At 35.4% G+C, this 16,247-nt stretch overlaps 1 protein-coding gene across 1 annotated transcript in view; it reads right to left on the reverse strand.

The window, feature by feature from the left end:
- Nucleotides 1-16,247, reverse strand: part of TECRL (trans-2,3-enoyl-CoA reductase like) — a 145,338-nt gene that overhangs the window by 86,631 nt on the left and 42,460 nt on the right. The window contains exon 2 of the mRNA XM_040238288.1: nucleotides 9,489-9,540. Within this exon, the coding sequence (XP_040094222.1) occupies nucleotides 9,489-9,540 (52 nt within the window). The remainder of the gene's footprint in view (nucleotides 1-9,488; nucleotides 9,541-16,247) is intronic.

The following is a 16,247-nucleotide window of genomic DNA, read 5'->3' on the forward strand; positions in this document are numbered from 1 at the left end:
GTTTTAATTATAATGATGGTAGAGTGTGGTGTATAGAGACATGTGGGTGAAAATCACTGATGTTCTCCAGGAGAGACTTCAAGATACAAGCAAAAACAATGATTACAAATGTTAATGAACAAATAGAGAATATGCAGCGAAGGGACTTTTACCTTTTTTCATACATTAAAGAAGAAGTGAAATAAGTGAAAGTATATATTTGTGTGCACATGCATATATATAATTTATCATTTTATATGTATTTCTTCTTCAGGACAGCCATTGGTCTTTCTCCTTAGTCTTGCTGCTGTTGCTGCTAAGTCACTTCAGTCACGTCCAACTCTGTGCGACCCCATAGACAGCAGCCCACCAGGCTCCCCTGTCCCTGGGATTCTCTAGGCAAGAACACTGGAATGGTTTGCCATTTCCTTCTCCAATGCATGAAAGTGAAAAGTGAAAGTGTGGTCACTCAGTGGTGTCCAACCCAGTGACCTCATGGACTGCAGTTCACCAGGCCCCTCTGCCCATGGGATTATCCAGGATAGAGTACTGGAGTGGGTTGCCATTTCCTTCTCCCTCCTTAGTCTTAACAGCTAATATTATAATTGTACTTTCCTTCCTCTCATCTTTTCACCAGTCTGATTGTTCATTACAGTGTCACCAGCGTGATCTAAAAGATGACTTATACCAAAGCAGAATTGAAAAACATGGACCTTATAAAAACATGATAGTCATTTTACAGAATGAGAAAAATCACAGTAAAGTGAGTTCTAAAATAGAGCTAAGAAAAATATTAAACTGACACAAGTCAGAGAGATAGGCGATAGGAGAGGAAGATAAGAAGACAAAAAATAAAGATCAATTTCCAGTAGTCATGTATGGATGTGAGAGTTGGACTATATAGAAAGTTGGGTGCTGAAGAATTGATGCTTTTGAACTGTGGTGTTGGAAAAGACTCTTCAGAGTCTCTTGAACATCAAGGAGATCCAAAGAGTCCATCCTAAAGGAAATCAGTCCTGAATATTCATTGAAGGACTGATGTTAAAGCTGAAACCCCAATACTTTGGCCACCTGTTGAGAACTGACTCAATGGAAAATACCCTGGTGCTGGGAAACATTGAAGGCGGGAGGGGAAGGGGACAACAGAGGATAAGATGGTTAGTAAGCTCAGGGAGTTAGTGAAGGACAGGGAAACCTGGCGTGCTGCACTCCATGGGGTCTCAAAGAGTTGAACACGAATGGGCAACTGAACTGGACTGAAGAGAACAAATGATAGAGATAAAAGACATAGAAGGGGAAATTTTCCTCTCAGGAAATCTACTCTTCTGATAAGAGTTATATATAATTTTCTTTACAAAATTAACACACATTCTTATTATAACTCCAAGGCCTAAAAATAAATAGCATTTGAAGTATATTAATAAAAAAAAAATCACTTGGTGTCAGAAACATAAGAAGTGACTATAAAAAAGTTATAGTTCTAACACTTTAGTTATAAAACAATTGTATATGCAAAATATATAACTACACATGAAATATATATTTTTATCATTTAAATAATTTATGAATTTAAATAAATGTTGATATTAGCAAATTTTAAAATATGTTAAAAAGATGAAATATTAAGGTGATCAATAGATCACTCTTTTTATAATTATGTATACAGTCACTTCCTAAGTCAAGTTGGCCTTAGAAAGAATCACTGCAAACAAAACTAGTGGAGGTGATGGAATTCCAACTGAGCTACTTCAAATCCTAAAAAATGATGCTGTGAAAGTGCCACACTCAATATGCCAGCAGATTTGGAAAACTCAGCCAGTGGCCACAGGACTGGAAAAGGTCAGTTTTCATTCCAATCCCAAAGAAAGGCAATGCCAAAGAATCTTAAAACAACTGCACAATTGCACTCATCTCATATGCTAGCAAAGTAATGTTCAAATTTCTCCAAGTGAAGTTTCAACACAAAGAAATTCCAGATGTTCAAGCTGAATTAAGAAAACACAGAGGAACCAGAGATAAATTGTCAATATCCATTGGATCATCAGAAAAGCAAGAGAGTTCCAGAAAAACATTTACTTCTGCTTCATTGATATGCCAAAGCCTTTGACTGTGAGGATCATGACAAACTGGAAAATTCTTCAAGAGATGGGAATACCAGACCACCTTATCTGCCTCCTGAGAAAACTGTTTGCAGGTGGAGAAGCAACAGTTAGAACTGGACATGTAACAATGGACTGGTTCCAAATTCAAAAAAGAGCATGTTAAGGCTGTATATTTTTACCCTGCTACTTTAACATATGCAGAATACATCATGCAAGATGCCAAACTAGATGAAGCACAAGTTAAAGTCAAGATTGTGGTGAGAAATATCAATAACTTCAAATATGCAGATAACACCATCCTTATGGCAGGAAAAAAAAAAAAAAAAGAGGAATCAAAGAGCCTTTTGATGAAAGTGAAAGAGGAGAGTGAAAAACCTGGCTTAAAACTCAGCATTCAAACAACAAAGATCACAGCATTCAGTCCCATCACTTCACGGCAAATAGATGGGGAAATAATGGAAACTGTGACAGACTATTTTATTGGGCTCCAAATCACTGAAGATGGTGACTGCAGCCATGAAATTAAAAGACACTTGCTCCTTGGAAGAAAAGCTATGACCAATCCAGACAGTATATTAAAAAGCAGAGATATTACTTAACCAACAAAGGTCTGTATAGTCAAAGCTATAGTCTCTCCAGTAGTCATGTATGGATGTGAAATTTGAACTATAAAGAAAGCTGAGCACCTAAGAATTGATGATTTTGAATTGTGGTCTTGGAGAAGACTCTTGAGAGTCCCTTGGACTGCAAGGAGATCCAACCAGTCCATCCTAAAGGAGGTCAATCCTGGGTGTTCATTGGAAGGACTGATGCTGAAGCTGAATCTCCAATACTTTGGCCACCTGATGAGAAGAACTGACTCATTAGGAAAGACCCTAATGCTGGGAAAGTTTGAAGGTAGGAGGAGAAAGGAATGACAGAGGATGAGATGGTTGGATGGCATCACCAACTCAATGGATATTAATTTGAGCAAGCTCTGGGTGTTGGTGATGGACAGCAAAACCTGGTGTGCTGCAGTCCGTGGGGTTGCAGAGTCAGACACGACTGAGCGACTGAACTGAATTGAATACAGTCATATATTGTTGGATTTAGCAATAGTTTTTAGTGAATTAAGCATAATTTAATTGACATCTAGATATTTCTCTGTCATGTAATATGGAAAAAATGGTTTTGTATTTCTTCATTTTTTGAAATCTGAAGACCAATACTTTTTTGAAGTACATTCTAATAAATGCAACATTTTATGGATATTCTCTTTCTTTAAGTGACAGATATACTTTTAAAGGAAAGGTAATTTTGAAAAAGTAGAAAAATTTACAATTTACTTAAAGCTGTTAAAGTTTAGAACTGGTCTTTGAAAAGTTATAAAAATAATAGTTGTCAAGAAATCCTTAAGTATATATGTCTTACTACCTTTAATATAGGTATTAAAACTAATCATATTGTCATATATTCAACTGTCCAGTCATAAAACTGGATATTTCTAGGAGTTTTCACAAGCTACTACACCTCACTTTCCTAATTACTAGAAAGAAGTTCTAGACAATGTAAATGTAGCGTGTGCTCAGTTGCTCAATTGTGTCCAACTCTTTGCCATCTCACGGGTTGTAGCCCTCCAGGCTCCTCTGTCCAAAGAATTGTCCTGGCAAGAATAGTAGAGTAGGTTGCAATTTCCTCCTTCAGGGCATCTTTCCAAGCATAAATTGAACCAACGTCTCCTGAATATCCTGCATTGGCAGGCAGATTCTTTGCGCCACCAGTGAGCCACCAGGGGAGACAATAATGTAGTGGTGGTTTAGTCGCTAAACCATGTCCAGTTTTTTGTAGCCTCATGGACTATGGCCCACTAGGTTCCTCTGCCATTGGATTTTCCAGGCAAGAGTACTAGATTGAGTTGCCATTTCCTTTTCCACAGGATCTTCCCCATCCAGGGATTGAACTAGGGTCTCCTGAATTACAGATAGAATCTTTACCAACGGAGTCATAAAAGAAGCCCATACATAAATGTAGAACTGGATCTAAAATTTTGTTGACATATAAATAAGTCCATAGGTAGATACAGACTAACATAAAAATAGTCACAATATCACACATCAAGGTGACTGCACATTCTTTCTAAATATACATTAGTTTCTGATTAATATCCTTGTTTTCAGACAATAATACAAATAATAAATTTATACTGTCATTATCAAATGAAATAATTTTGTCATATCTTTCTACTTTACAGTGAGAAAAGTGTTTCTAAAATATTTTCACACTTATTGCTGTAATCTAAACTTTCTGAAACCACTTTACTAGATAGAATTACTAAGTCTTTCCAAGAATGGCAATTCAATTGCTAACTTAAAAAAACAACTGCATTTAGAACCTAAAATAAACTGGAGATAATCATGGAAATAACCAGGGCAACATCTTTCACATACACTATGTAAGATATAAATTTGGAGTTTCAATAATTTAGAAAAATATTGGCATAAATATACAGAGAATTTTTAATTACCAACATAAAAGAATTAATCCACTATAGATCTCTTCACTTCTCTTGCTTTATTCTTTTTCTCTCCACTATATAATCCATTTCTGTTTCTTTTTAACATATCCAAACCCAACATGTCTTCATGAAAAATATCAGAACTCAACTTCCTCTAGAATTTTAAACTGCCTAAACCTGTTTTACCCTTCATGGATCACAGCCTTGTTAAGCGAAGGGGCTTGTGTAACTCTGAACCTATGAAACATGCCATGTAGGGCCACCAAGATGGAGGGGTCAAAGTGGAGAGTTCTGACAAAACATGGTTCACTGGAGGAGGGATGGCAAACCACTTCAGGATTCTTGCTGTGAGAACCCCATAAAGAATATAGGAAGGCAAAAAGATATGAAACCAGAAGATGAACCCACCAGGTCATAACATGTCCAGTATGCTACTGAGGAAGAGCAGAGGGTAATTACTAATAGTCCCAAAAAGAATGAAGAGGCTAGGCCAAAGCAAAAATGATACTCAGTTATGGATGTGCCTGGTGGTTAAAGTAAAGTTCAATGCTGTAAATAATAATATTGTGTAAGAATCTGGAATGTTAGGTCCATGAAACAAGGTAAATTTGGATGTGATCAAACAGGAGATGGCAAGAGTGAACTTCGACATCTTAGAAATCAGTGAACTAAAATGGACAAGAATAGGAGAATCTAATTCACATGACCATTATATCTACTACTGTGGACAATAATCCTTTAGAAGGAATGGAGTAATCCTCACAGTCGATAAAAAAGTCCAGAATGCAGTACTTGGGTACAATCTCAAAAACAAACAAACAGAAAAATGATCTCCATATGTTTTAAAGGCAAACATTCAACATCACAGTAATCCAAGTCTATGCCCCAACCACTGATGCTGAAGAAGTTTAAGTTGATCAGTTCTATGAAGACCTACAAAATCTTGTAGACTAACACCAAAAGAAAAAAATAAAAGTCATTTTTATAATAGATGATGGGAATACAAAGGTAAGAAGTCAAGAGATATCTAGAGTAACAGGCAGGTTTGGCCATGGAGTACAAAACAAAACAGAGCAAAGACTTAAGAGTTTTATCAAGAGAACACACTGGCCATAGAAAGCACCCTTTTCCAACAACAGAGTAGACATCTCTATACATGGACATCACCAGGTAGTCAATACCAAAATCAGATTGTTCATATTCTTTATAGCTGAAGATGAGGATGTTCTATACAGTGGGCAAAAACAAGACCTGGGGCTAACTGTGGCTCAAATCATAAACTTATTGCAACATTCAGTCTTAAATTGAAAAAAGTAGGGAAAACTAATAGGCCATTTAGGTATGACTTAAATCAAATTTCTTATGATTATACAGTGGAGGTGACAAATAGATCCAAGAGATTATATATGATAGACAGAATGCCCAAATAACTATGGATGGATATCCATTACACTGTACACAAGGCTGAAGCCAAAATCATCCCAAGGAAAAATAAATGCAAGAAGTCAAAGTGGTTGTCTGAGGAAACTTTACAAAAAGCTAAGGAAATAAAAGCAAAAAGCAAGGGAGAAAAGGAAAGATATACACAACTGAATGCCAAGTTCCAGAGACTAGCAAGGAGAGGTTAGAAGACCTTCTTGAACGAGCAGTGCAAGGAAGTTAAGGAAGATGCTAAAAGGGGAAAGACTGGAGGTCTTTTAAATAAAATTGTAGATAACCAGTGAACATTGCATGCAGGGATGGGCATGATAAAGACAGAAACAGTAAGGAACTAGCATAAGCAAAAGAGATTAAGAAGAGGTAGCAAGAATACACAGAAATACTATACAAAAAAGCTCTTGATCTGGATAACCATGATGGTTTGGTCACTCACCTAGGGCCAGACATTCCAGAATGTAAAGAAGAACTAAAGATCCTCTTGATGAAGATGAAAGAGGAGAGTGAAAAAGGTGGCTTAAATCTCAACATTCAGAAAACTAAGATCATGCCTCTAGTCCCATCACTTCATGGTAAATAGAAGGGGAAACAGCAAAATCACTGCAGATGGTGACTGCAGCCATGAAATTAAAAGATGCTTACTTCTTGGAAGGAAAGTTATGACCAACCTAGCAATGGCAACCCACTCCAGTACTCTTGCCTGGAAAATCCCATGCGCAGAGGAGCCTGGTAGGCTGCAGTCCATGGGGTCGCAAAGAGTCGGACATGAGTGAGCGACCACACTTTCACTTTTCACTTTCATGCATTGGAGAAGGAAATGGCAACCCACTCCAGTGTTTTTGCCTGGAGAATCCCAGGGACGGCGGAGCCTGATGGGCTGCCGTCTATGGGGTCGCGCAGAGTCGGACACGACTGAAGCGACTTAGCAGCAGCAGACAGCATGTTAAAAAGCAGAGAGACATTGCTTCACCAACAAAGGTCCATCTAGTCAAAGCTATGGTTTTTCCAGTAGTCATGCATGGATGTGAGAGTTGGACTATAAAGAAAGCTGAGCACCAAAGAACTGATGCTTTTGAACCGTGGGGTTGTAGAAGACTCTTGAGAGTCCTTTGGACTCTCCTTGCAAGGAGATCAAACCAGTCCATACTAAAGGAGATTGGTCCTGAATATTCATTGGAAGGACTGATGCTGAAGCTAAAACTCCAATATTTTGGCCACCTTATGAGAAGAACCAACTCATTTGAAAAGACCCTGATGCTGGGAAAGATTGAAGGCAGGAGGAGAAGGGGACAACACCAGATGAGTTGGATGGCAATCACTGACTCAATGGACATGAGTTTGAGTAAACTCCAGGAGTTGTTGATGGACAAGGAGGCCTGGGGTGCTGCAGTTCATGGGATTGGAAAGAGTTGGAAGCGACTGAGTGAACTGAACTGAACTGAATTGATTACATACAAATCCAGTTTTGGTGATGGAATTCCATCTGAGCTATTTAAAATACTAAAAGAAGAGTTCTTGTTAAAGGGTTGCACTCAATATGTCAGCAAATTCAGAAAACTCAGCAGTGGTCACAGGACTGTAAAATGTCAGTTTTCATTCCAATCCCAAAGAAGCATAGTGTCAAAGAATGTTCAAACTACAGTACAGTTGTGTTTATTTCACATGCTACTGAGGTTATGCTCAAAATCCTGTATGTGAGGTTTCAACAGTACGCAAACAGAGAGCTTCAAGATATATAATCCATATTTAGAAAAAGCAGGGGAACCTGAGATCAAATTGCCAACATTTGTTGGATCATAGAGAAATTTTGTAATGATTCCAGGAAAATACCTAATTCTTCTTCACTGACTACACTAAAGCCTTTGACTATGTGGATAGCAACAAACTATGGAAAGTTCTTAAAGAGATGGGAATACCAGACCACCTTACCTGTTTTCTGTCAGAAACCTGTATGCCTGTCAAGAAGCAACAGTTAAAACTGAACATGGAATAATGGAGTTCCAAACTGGGAAAGGATTATATCAAGGTGACAAGTATACTGTCACCCTGTTTGTTTAACTTACATGCAGAATACATCATGCAAATGCCAGGGTGGATGAATCACAAGCTGGAATCAAGCTTGCTAGGAGAAATATCAACAAGATATATCTTTATATATATAATATATATATAGTATATATATTATAGTGCATGTATTTATATAAAATAAAATAATGTAATACTATTATGATATAATATGTGATATATATTTATATATATATTTATTATATATAGAATCTTCTTCATGAGAAAATTTTTGAGGGCTAATGAGAAATTTTCTGTTTTCATTTATTCATTATGCCTATCATAATGTCATATACACAAAAAGTATTCAGCAAATATTCTGCATCTTTCCTGAAAGAAAATAATGAAATAATTTTCCTAGTTTACTCAAGCATTTTTTAAAAAAATTGATATATTAAATTATGAGCTTTAAGTATTTTCTGAAAAGAAGCATTGTTGAAATAAATCTAGAAGTATTGAAAATGCTCCTCTTCAAAATCTATAGAATGTGCAACACTGAAAATGAATTCTAATGTAAAGATTGTAACTACACACTTAGGGCAATAATGATGTGTCATTGTAGGCTCAGGGAGTATAACAAATGTACTCTTTTGAATGCTATGGTGGAGAATGCTGCCCATGGTCTTCTGTGTTTACCCAGCGCAAACGAAGGTTTGATCGCTGAGTCAGGATGATCCCCTGGAGGAGGAATGACAACCCACTCCAGTATTCTTGCCAAGAAAACTCCCACGAAGAGAGGAGCCCATGGGATCCCCAAAAGTCAGACATGACTGGGACTGAGGATGCATGTTGTCCATCTGTGGGGTAGGGTTATACTGGAACTCTGTGTATTTTCTGAACAATCTATTGTGAAACTAAAAATGCCCTAAAAATGAAGTTTATTAAAAATTGTTAACTGGTAATTATAGGCATCATCACTATGTTAACAATTATAGGTAAACTAAAAATTAAACAAACTTCATATATATATATATTTCTCTATAAATAATAATAGGATATCTATTAATGAGGAAAATCTAGCTATTAATAAAATTAACAATTTAAATGCAATTTTAAGTATTCCTATGTGATAAATATTTTATCAGTATAAATACATGAAATAAAAAAAGTGCTCTATATTTGCTTAAATATAAAGAAATACCTTATATGGATTAATGACTTTCACATATAGGATGTTTCCTGTTAGAATGGAAACTTTGAGTTTTGAAGATTAATGTGTGAGTTAAAGAGGTAGATATGAAAATGTTCATGATGAAGGGGTATTTAGCATAGTATTATTTCTGAGTTCCATGTAAAAATATGATTTCCACATAATTTTTCCATCAAAATATTGAACTTATTCTTACAGGTAAATCTGAACCAATTTGAGAAAAACACTGTAATATAAATTTAAAATTGTATATAAAACTTACATGCTTTGTGAAATTTCTGCTTAACATCATGAATGGTAGATTTTTGTGTCACCTGAAAAATGGAGAGAATGATTAAGAAAAAGTATTCATTTGTTTGCTTCATATTCCTTTAATAAGAAAACATTTGTTTAATATGTTTAAAATATAAAATAAGTACAAAATGTCTAGATTTTTTGTTTAGCTCTCTAGTCACTACCTCTCTGATGATTTTGAAACATTTCCTCTTTAAGGCTTTTGCAAAAGTTTTGTATTTATATATTACAGCAATAATGTAATGATGAGGTCATCCAAATTCTTATTTCAAAATTTATTTTTATTAATTTTCTCTGCTTGTGATATTCAGTTTCTGATTTCCAAATTGATGGGACTATCAATTCAAGTTATGAATGAATTCAAAAGAAATAAAGTAAAAGAGTTATCAGAGGGATCCAGGGATATAAAATTTATTTACACAAACAAAAGAGGGAAACATTTACTTCAGAATATCATGTAAAAAACAAAAATATTCTAAGCTTCATAGTTTTGTTTTTAATATTTTCACCCAAAGATGCCATAGGACCAACAGAAATCTGTTTATATATATATATATATATATATTTATTTATTTATTTATTCTCTAAGTATATTATTATTATTTGGTCCTAATCTACAGAAATTAAATCTTTCCAATGTTAGGTGGCACAGTGATAAAGAATCCACATGCCAATGCAGGAGATGCAAGAGACACAGGCTCTATCCCCGGGTTAGGAAGAACCTTTGGAGTAGAAAATGGCAACAGCAGAAAAGGAGAAAAGTGTGGCAGAAGATAAGATAATTAGTTAGCATTACCAACTCAACGGACTAAAACTTTAGCAAACTCAGATAGTGAAGGACAGGGAGGTCTGGTGTGCTGCAGTCACAAAGAATTGGACATGACCTAGCAACTAAACAATAACTACAAAAATGTTAGAAAAGAGAATAAGGGAAAATGTTTCTTCATCTAAATAGGAAAATTCATTAGGATAAGAGTTTTATCAAAACACCCTAAACCATTACATTACTTTCTGACTATCTGACTCAGTCCCTAGCCAGCTTGCAAACTGAAATTCCCCTCTGCTTCTGATTTCTCATTGGCTTATGAAAAACCCAACAATCCTTCAAGGACTATGTCAAAGACATTTTCATATTCATGCAAGTCAAATATGTTTCCTTTCTCTAAACAAATATAAAATATTGTGTGCATGGTTTATTTTAGTTTTTGCTACATTAAAATCTTCTTATGGCTATTTTGGGAGGATAAAATGAAAAAAAAAAGTGTCCAAAAGGATGGTACATAATAATATTAATATTCTAGCCAGTTATTGAAATTATTATATTTAATATTGTATATATATCAAAAGCATAACAAAGAGTACATATCTTTTACTATATTTCATTCCCTCCTGTAACCAAGTGTGACAAACCATTCAGAATTATTTCTTATTTCTTCTATGTTTATAGTTTACTAAACCAGAAAGTTTCAAGGACTGAAGGATGATATTTTTTCCATTTGTGTTATGCTTTAAATTACAAAGGAAACCTAAATGATTCTGTTAGTGTATTATTGTCTTTTCTAAATGTAGGAAAATATTTGAAAATTTTAGAGAGGATAATACATATTTGTATGCTTAAACATAACATTTTAATTTTGATTATTAAACTTTGACATTTGAATTATATTTTTTAAAGGTGATGGTTTGTTTTAGTAATATTCACTTCATTATTTCATTGTTATTTAATAACTATCAGTCGGTTCAGTTCAGTTCAGTCACTCAGTCGTGTTCAACTCTTTGCGACCCCATGAATTTCAGCACGCCAGTCCTCCCTATCCATCACCAACTCCTGGAGTTCACTCAGACTCACATCCATCGAGTCAGTGAGGCCATCCAGCCATCTCGTCCTCTGTCATCCCCTTCTCCTCCTGCCCCCAATCCCTCCCAGCATCAGAGTCTTTTCCAATGAGTCAACTCTTCACATGAGGTGACCAAAGTACTGGAGTTTCAGCTTTAGCATCATTCCTTGCAAAGAACACCCAGGGCTGATCTCCTTCAGAATGGACTGGTTGTATCTCCTTGCAGTCCAAGGGACTCTTCAAGAGTCTTGCAGTCCAAGGGACTCTTCAAGAGTCTTCTTCAAAAGCATCAATTCTTTGGCACTCAGCTTTCTTCACAGTTCAACTCTCACATCCACTGGGAAAACCATAGCCTTGACTAGATGGACCTTTGTTGGCAAAGTAATGTCTCTGCTTCTCAATATGCTATCTATATTGGTCATAACTTTTCTTCCAAGGAGTAAGCATCTTCTAATTCATCATTATATGTTGTGGGCTCTGACAAAGACGCCTAAGATCCACGTACTATTCTCTAGAGTAACAGATATCTGTTCTTCAGTCTTTTTAAGAGCCATATGTTTAAAAACATAATAATATATAATATAGTGATAATTTTCATGATTAACAACTCCTTAGTTAGGGTTCACTGTGGGCTCAGCTCCTGCTATTTGAGGGCACATAATCTTGACTGTGTGGATCCCCAAAAACTGTGGAAAATTCTGAAAGAGATGAGAATACTAGACCACTTGCCTCCTGAGAAATTTGTATGCAGGTCATGAAGCAACAGTTAGAATTGCACATGGAACAACAGACTGGTTCCAAATAGGAAAAGGAGTACATCAAGGCTATATATTGTCACCCTTCTTATTTAACTTATATGGAGAGTACATCGTGAGAAATGCTGGACTGGATGAAGAACAAGCTGGAATTAAGTTTGCCAGGAGAAATATCAATAACCTCAGATTTGTAGATGATACCAAATTTATGGTAGAAAACGGAAAAAAAAAAAAAAACAAAAAACTAAAGAGCCTCTTGATGAAAATGAAAGAGGAGAGTGAAAAAGCTGGCTTAAAATTCAATATTCAGAAAATTAAGATCATGGCATCCAGTCCCATCACTTCACGGCAAATAGATGGGGAAACAATGGAAACAGTGACAGGTTTTATTTTGGGGGGCTCCAAAATCACTACAGATGGTGACTGCAGCCATGCAATTAAAAGACCCTTGCTCCTTGGAAGAAAAGTTATGATCAACCTAGACAGCATAGCAAAAATCAGAGACATTACTTTGCCAAAAAAGGTCGGTCCAGCCAAGGCTATGGTTTTTCCAATATTCACGTATGGATGTGAGAGTTAGACTACAAAGAAAGCTGGGCACCGAAGAATTTGGTGCTTTTGAAGTGTGGTGTTGGAGAAGACTATTGAGAGTCACTTGGACTGTGAAGAGATCCAACCAGACCATCCTAAAGGAAATCAGTCTTGAATATTCATTGAAATGACTGATACTGAAGCTGAAACTCCAGTATTTTGGCCACTTGATGTGAAGAACTGACTGATTAGAAAATACCCTGATTCTGGGAAAGATTGAAGACAGGACAAGAAGAGGATGAGAGAGGATGAGATAGTTGGTTGGCATCACTGACTCAATGGACATGAGTTTGAGTAAATTTCAGGTGTTGGTGATGGACAGAGAAGCCTGATGCACTGCAGTCCATGGAGTTGCAAAGAATCGGATATGAGTGAACTGCTGAAATGAACTGAACTGAATCTTGTGTATACACGTCAGTGTTTCTAACAGTCTATGAAATTCTTGAAGACAATTATCTGGTGTATTGTAGTTTGTGTTTCAACGTGTAGCATACCATATAGAATATAATAAAGTAGTAGGTTACTTTTGTTGAAGTGAAAAATAAAGCTATGAGCAGAAATTTGCATGAAAACAGAAGCCCCTTGATTTGATATGAAAAATCTTTCACAAGTAGATTACTATGGAAAAGCTGTATGTTTTGTTTTTCAAACCAGCATACAGTAAATAACAATCTTCTAACTTGGCATATACACATTTCCCCCCCTGAATTTATAGACTTCCAAGACTAAAAGTATGCTACCGTGAAAAAAATCTACCTGTGGAAACTGGGTTATTATTATAAGCTTTTCTAAAAGTTTTAAATTTAATATATTTATTAAATTACATTTAAATTTCACTTGTCAAAAAAAAGCTGCTGACTTTGAATAAATCTTTGAGAACTGCCCTTTTCTAGAACAATTTTAGTCAAATACAGCAGAAAAATATATGATTAACCATGAAATGATTCAGACAGTAAGTGTTGCTCAATTAGCCACAAGCTTGTGCTTGGTCAACTCTTTCAGTACTTTAGTTGCACTCAGCACAAAAAGAGGAAAATATGATCATTAATAGAGTATATAAAACTTTCTGATTACTAAATAAATGTCACTGCAGATTCATTAAGAAATTGTTTCATAATCATTTCTACTTTTAGCCAGTTTACACAACAGGAACCAGCTATATTTGCAATGATTCATTCATTTTGGTAAATCACAATTAATTGTGCTATTGGGAGAAAAAATATTCTGTCATCTGAAATCCTAAAATTCTCATTAATCTTTCTTTATAATCAGAGTGACTTAATCTTAAAATATTAGGTACACAAGGTAATTGATGTTTATTAGTTAACCAAAAATTTATCCTTAAATTTCAACTAATCATAGTTGAGTTTTGCATCATCATTATGTTTTCAACATTTAGGTTGATGAACTTAGAAAAATATTTTCACATTAAAGTACAATTTAGGGTTTGCTTGAATATCCCCCTCGTGAAGATACTGCAGTATTTCACAAAATAATTATTTTTTCACTATTACTACCTTTTGAAATTTGTAAGTGGCAATTCTTTTACCATCTGAGCCACCAGGAAAGCTTTTTATATACTATAGTGGGTTATTTTAAAAAAGGTTTTGCATAGTCAAAAAAACAAAAAAAGTATTTATACATACATGTATTTCAGATCTTATCATCATAGCAAATGGTTCTTTATATGTTATAATAGCACATTCTGTCAATTATACAGAATTGTAAAGTAAAATAAAAAATAAATAAATTAAAAAAAAGAATAATTAAAAAAAGAATAAAAAGCATAAATAAATAAATTCTTAAAATTTTCACCATGGAAAGTTTCAAAAATATATCCTCCTGAATAATTTTCTTTTAAATAAATATTTAGCTACTATGCAAAGCATTTGACTGTGTGGAACACAATAAACTGGAAAATTCTGAAAGAGATGGGAATACCAGACCAACTGACCTGCCTCTTGAGAAATCTGAATGCAAGTCAGGAAGCAACAGTTAGAACTGGACATGGAACAACAGACTGGTTCCAAATAGGAAAAGGAGTACATCAAGGCTGTATATTGTCACCCTGCTTAGTTAACTTATATGCAGAGTACATCATGAAAAATGCTGGACTGGAAGAAGTACAAGCTGGAATCAAGATTGCTGGGAGAAATATCAATAAACTCAAATATGCAGATGGCACCACTCTTATGGCAGAAAGTGAGGAGGAACTAAAAAGCTTCTTGATGAAAGTGAAAGTGGAGAGTGAAAAAGTTGGCTTAAAGCTCAATATTCAGAAAACGAAGATCATGGCATCTGGTCCCATCACTTCATGGGAAATAGATGGGGAAGCAGCGGAAACAGTGTCAGACTTTATTTTGGGGGGCTCCAAAATCACTGCAGATGGTGACTGCAGCCATGAAATTAAAAGACGCTCATTCCTTGGAAGAAAAATTATGACCAACTTAGATAGCATATTCAAAAGCAGAGACATTACTTTGCCAACTAAGGTCCATCTAGTCAAGGCTATGGTTTTTCCTGTGGTCATATATGGATGTGAGAGTTGGACTGTGAAGAAGGTTGAGTGCCAAAGAATTGATGCTTTTGAAGTGTGGTGTTGGAGAAGACTCTTGAGAGTCCCTTGGACTGCAAGGAGTTCCAGTCCATTCTGAAGATCAACCCTGGGATTTCTTTGGAAGGAATGATGCTAAAGCTGAAACTCCAGTACTTTGGCTACGTCATGCAAAGAGTTGACTCATTGGAAAAGACTTTGATGCTGGGAGGGATTGGGGGCAGGAGTAGAAGGGGACGACAGAAGACGAGATGGCTGGATGGCCTCACTGACTCGATGGACGTGAGTCTGAGTGAACTCCGGGAGATGGTGATGGACAAGGAGGCCTGGCGTGCTGCAATTCATGGGGTCGCCAAGGGTTGGACACAACTGAGCAACTGAACTGAACCAGTAAATTATGTGTAAATATACATTTTACCTAGAATTATAGCCTAAATATTATTTATTTTCTCATTACATGTATATATGTAATATTATTTATTTTCTCATTACATGTATATATGTAATATTGTAAATATACGAGTAGAAAGAAAAGTATGGTTGAATATATGACTCTGAGTATCTGATTTTATTCTATATAACTATTATATGATTATAACATTGTAGACATAAATACAGTGTCAATAACCACTCCAACACTAACATTTAATTTTTGTAATCCTTCAGTATAATTAAATACACTTTAGTGACTAGAATATTCATTTATACTGTCTATTATCAAGCCATTTCATTTCTATTTAATATGAAAATAATAGTCTTTATACATTATGTACTGAACAAGCGGCTATTTCTATACATTATTTTCTGCCTTGTAGCTTGATATTCTAACATATGGAAAATATGAAATAAAATGTAAAATTGCAAATAGAGTTTGATGCCCAACTCAGCAGTGGCCACAGGATTGGAAAAGGTCAGTGTTAATTCCAATCCCAAAGAAAAGCAATCCCAAAGAACGCTCAAACTACTGCACAATTGCACACATCTCACAC

This window comes from Oryx dammah, unplaced genomic scaffold, assembly GCF_014754425.2.
Source record: "Oryx dammah isolate SB20612 unplaced genomic scaffold, SCBI_Odam_1.1 HiC_scaffold_3, whole genome shotgun sequence".
NCBI lineage: Eukaryota > Metazoa > Chordata > Mammalia > Artiodactyla > Bovidae > Oryx > Oryx dammah.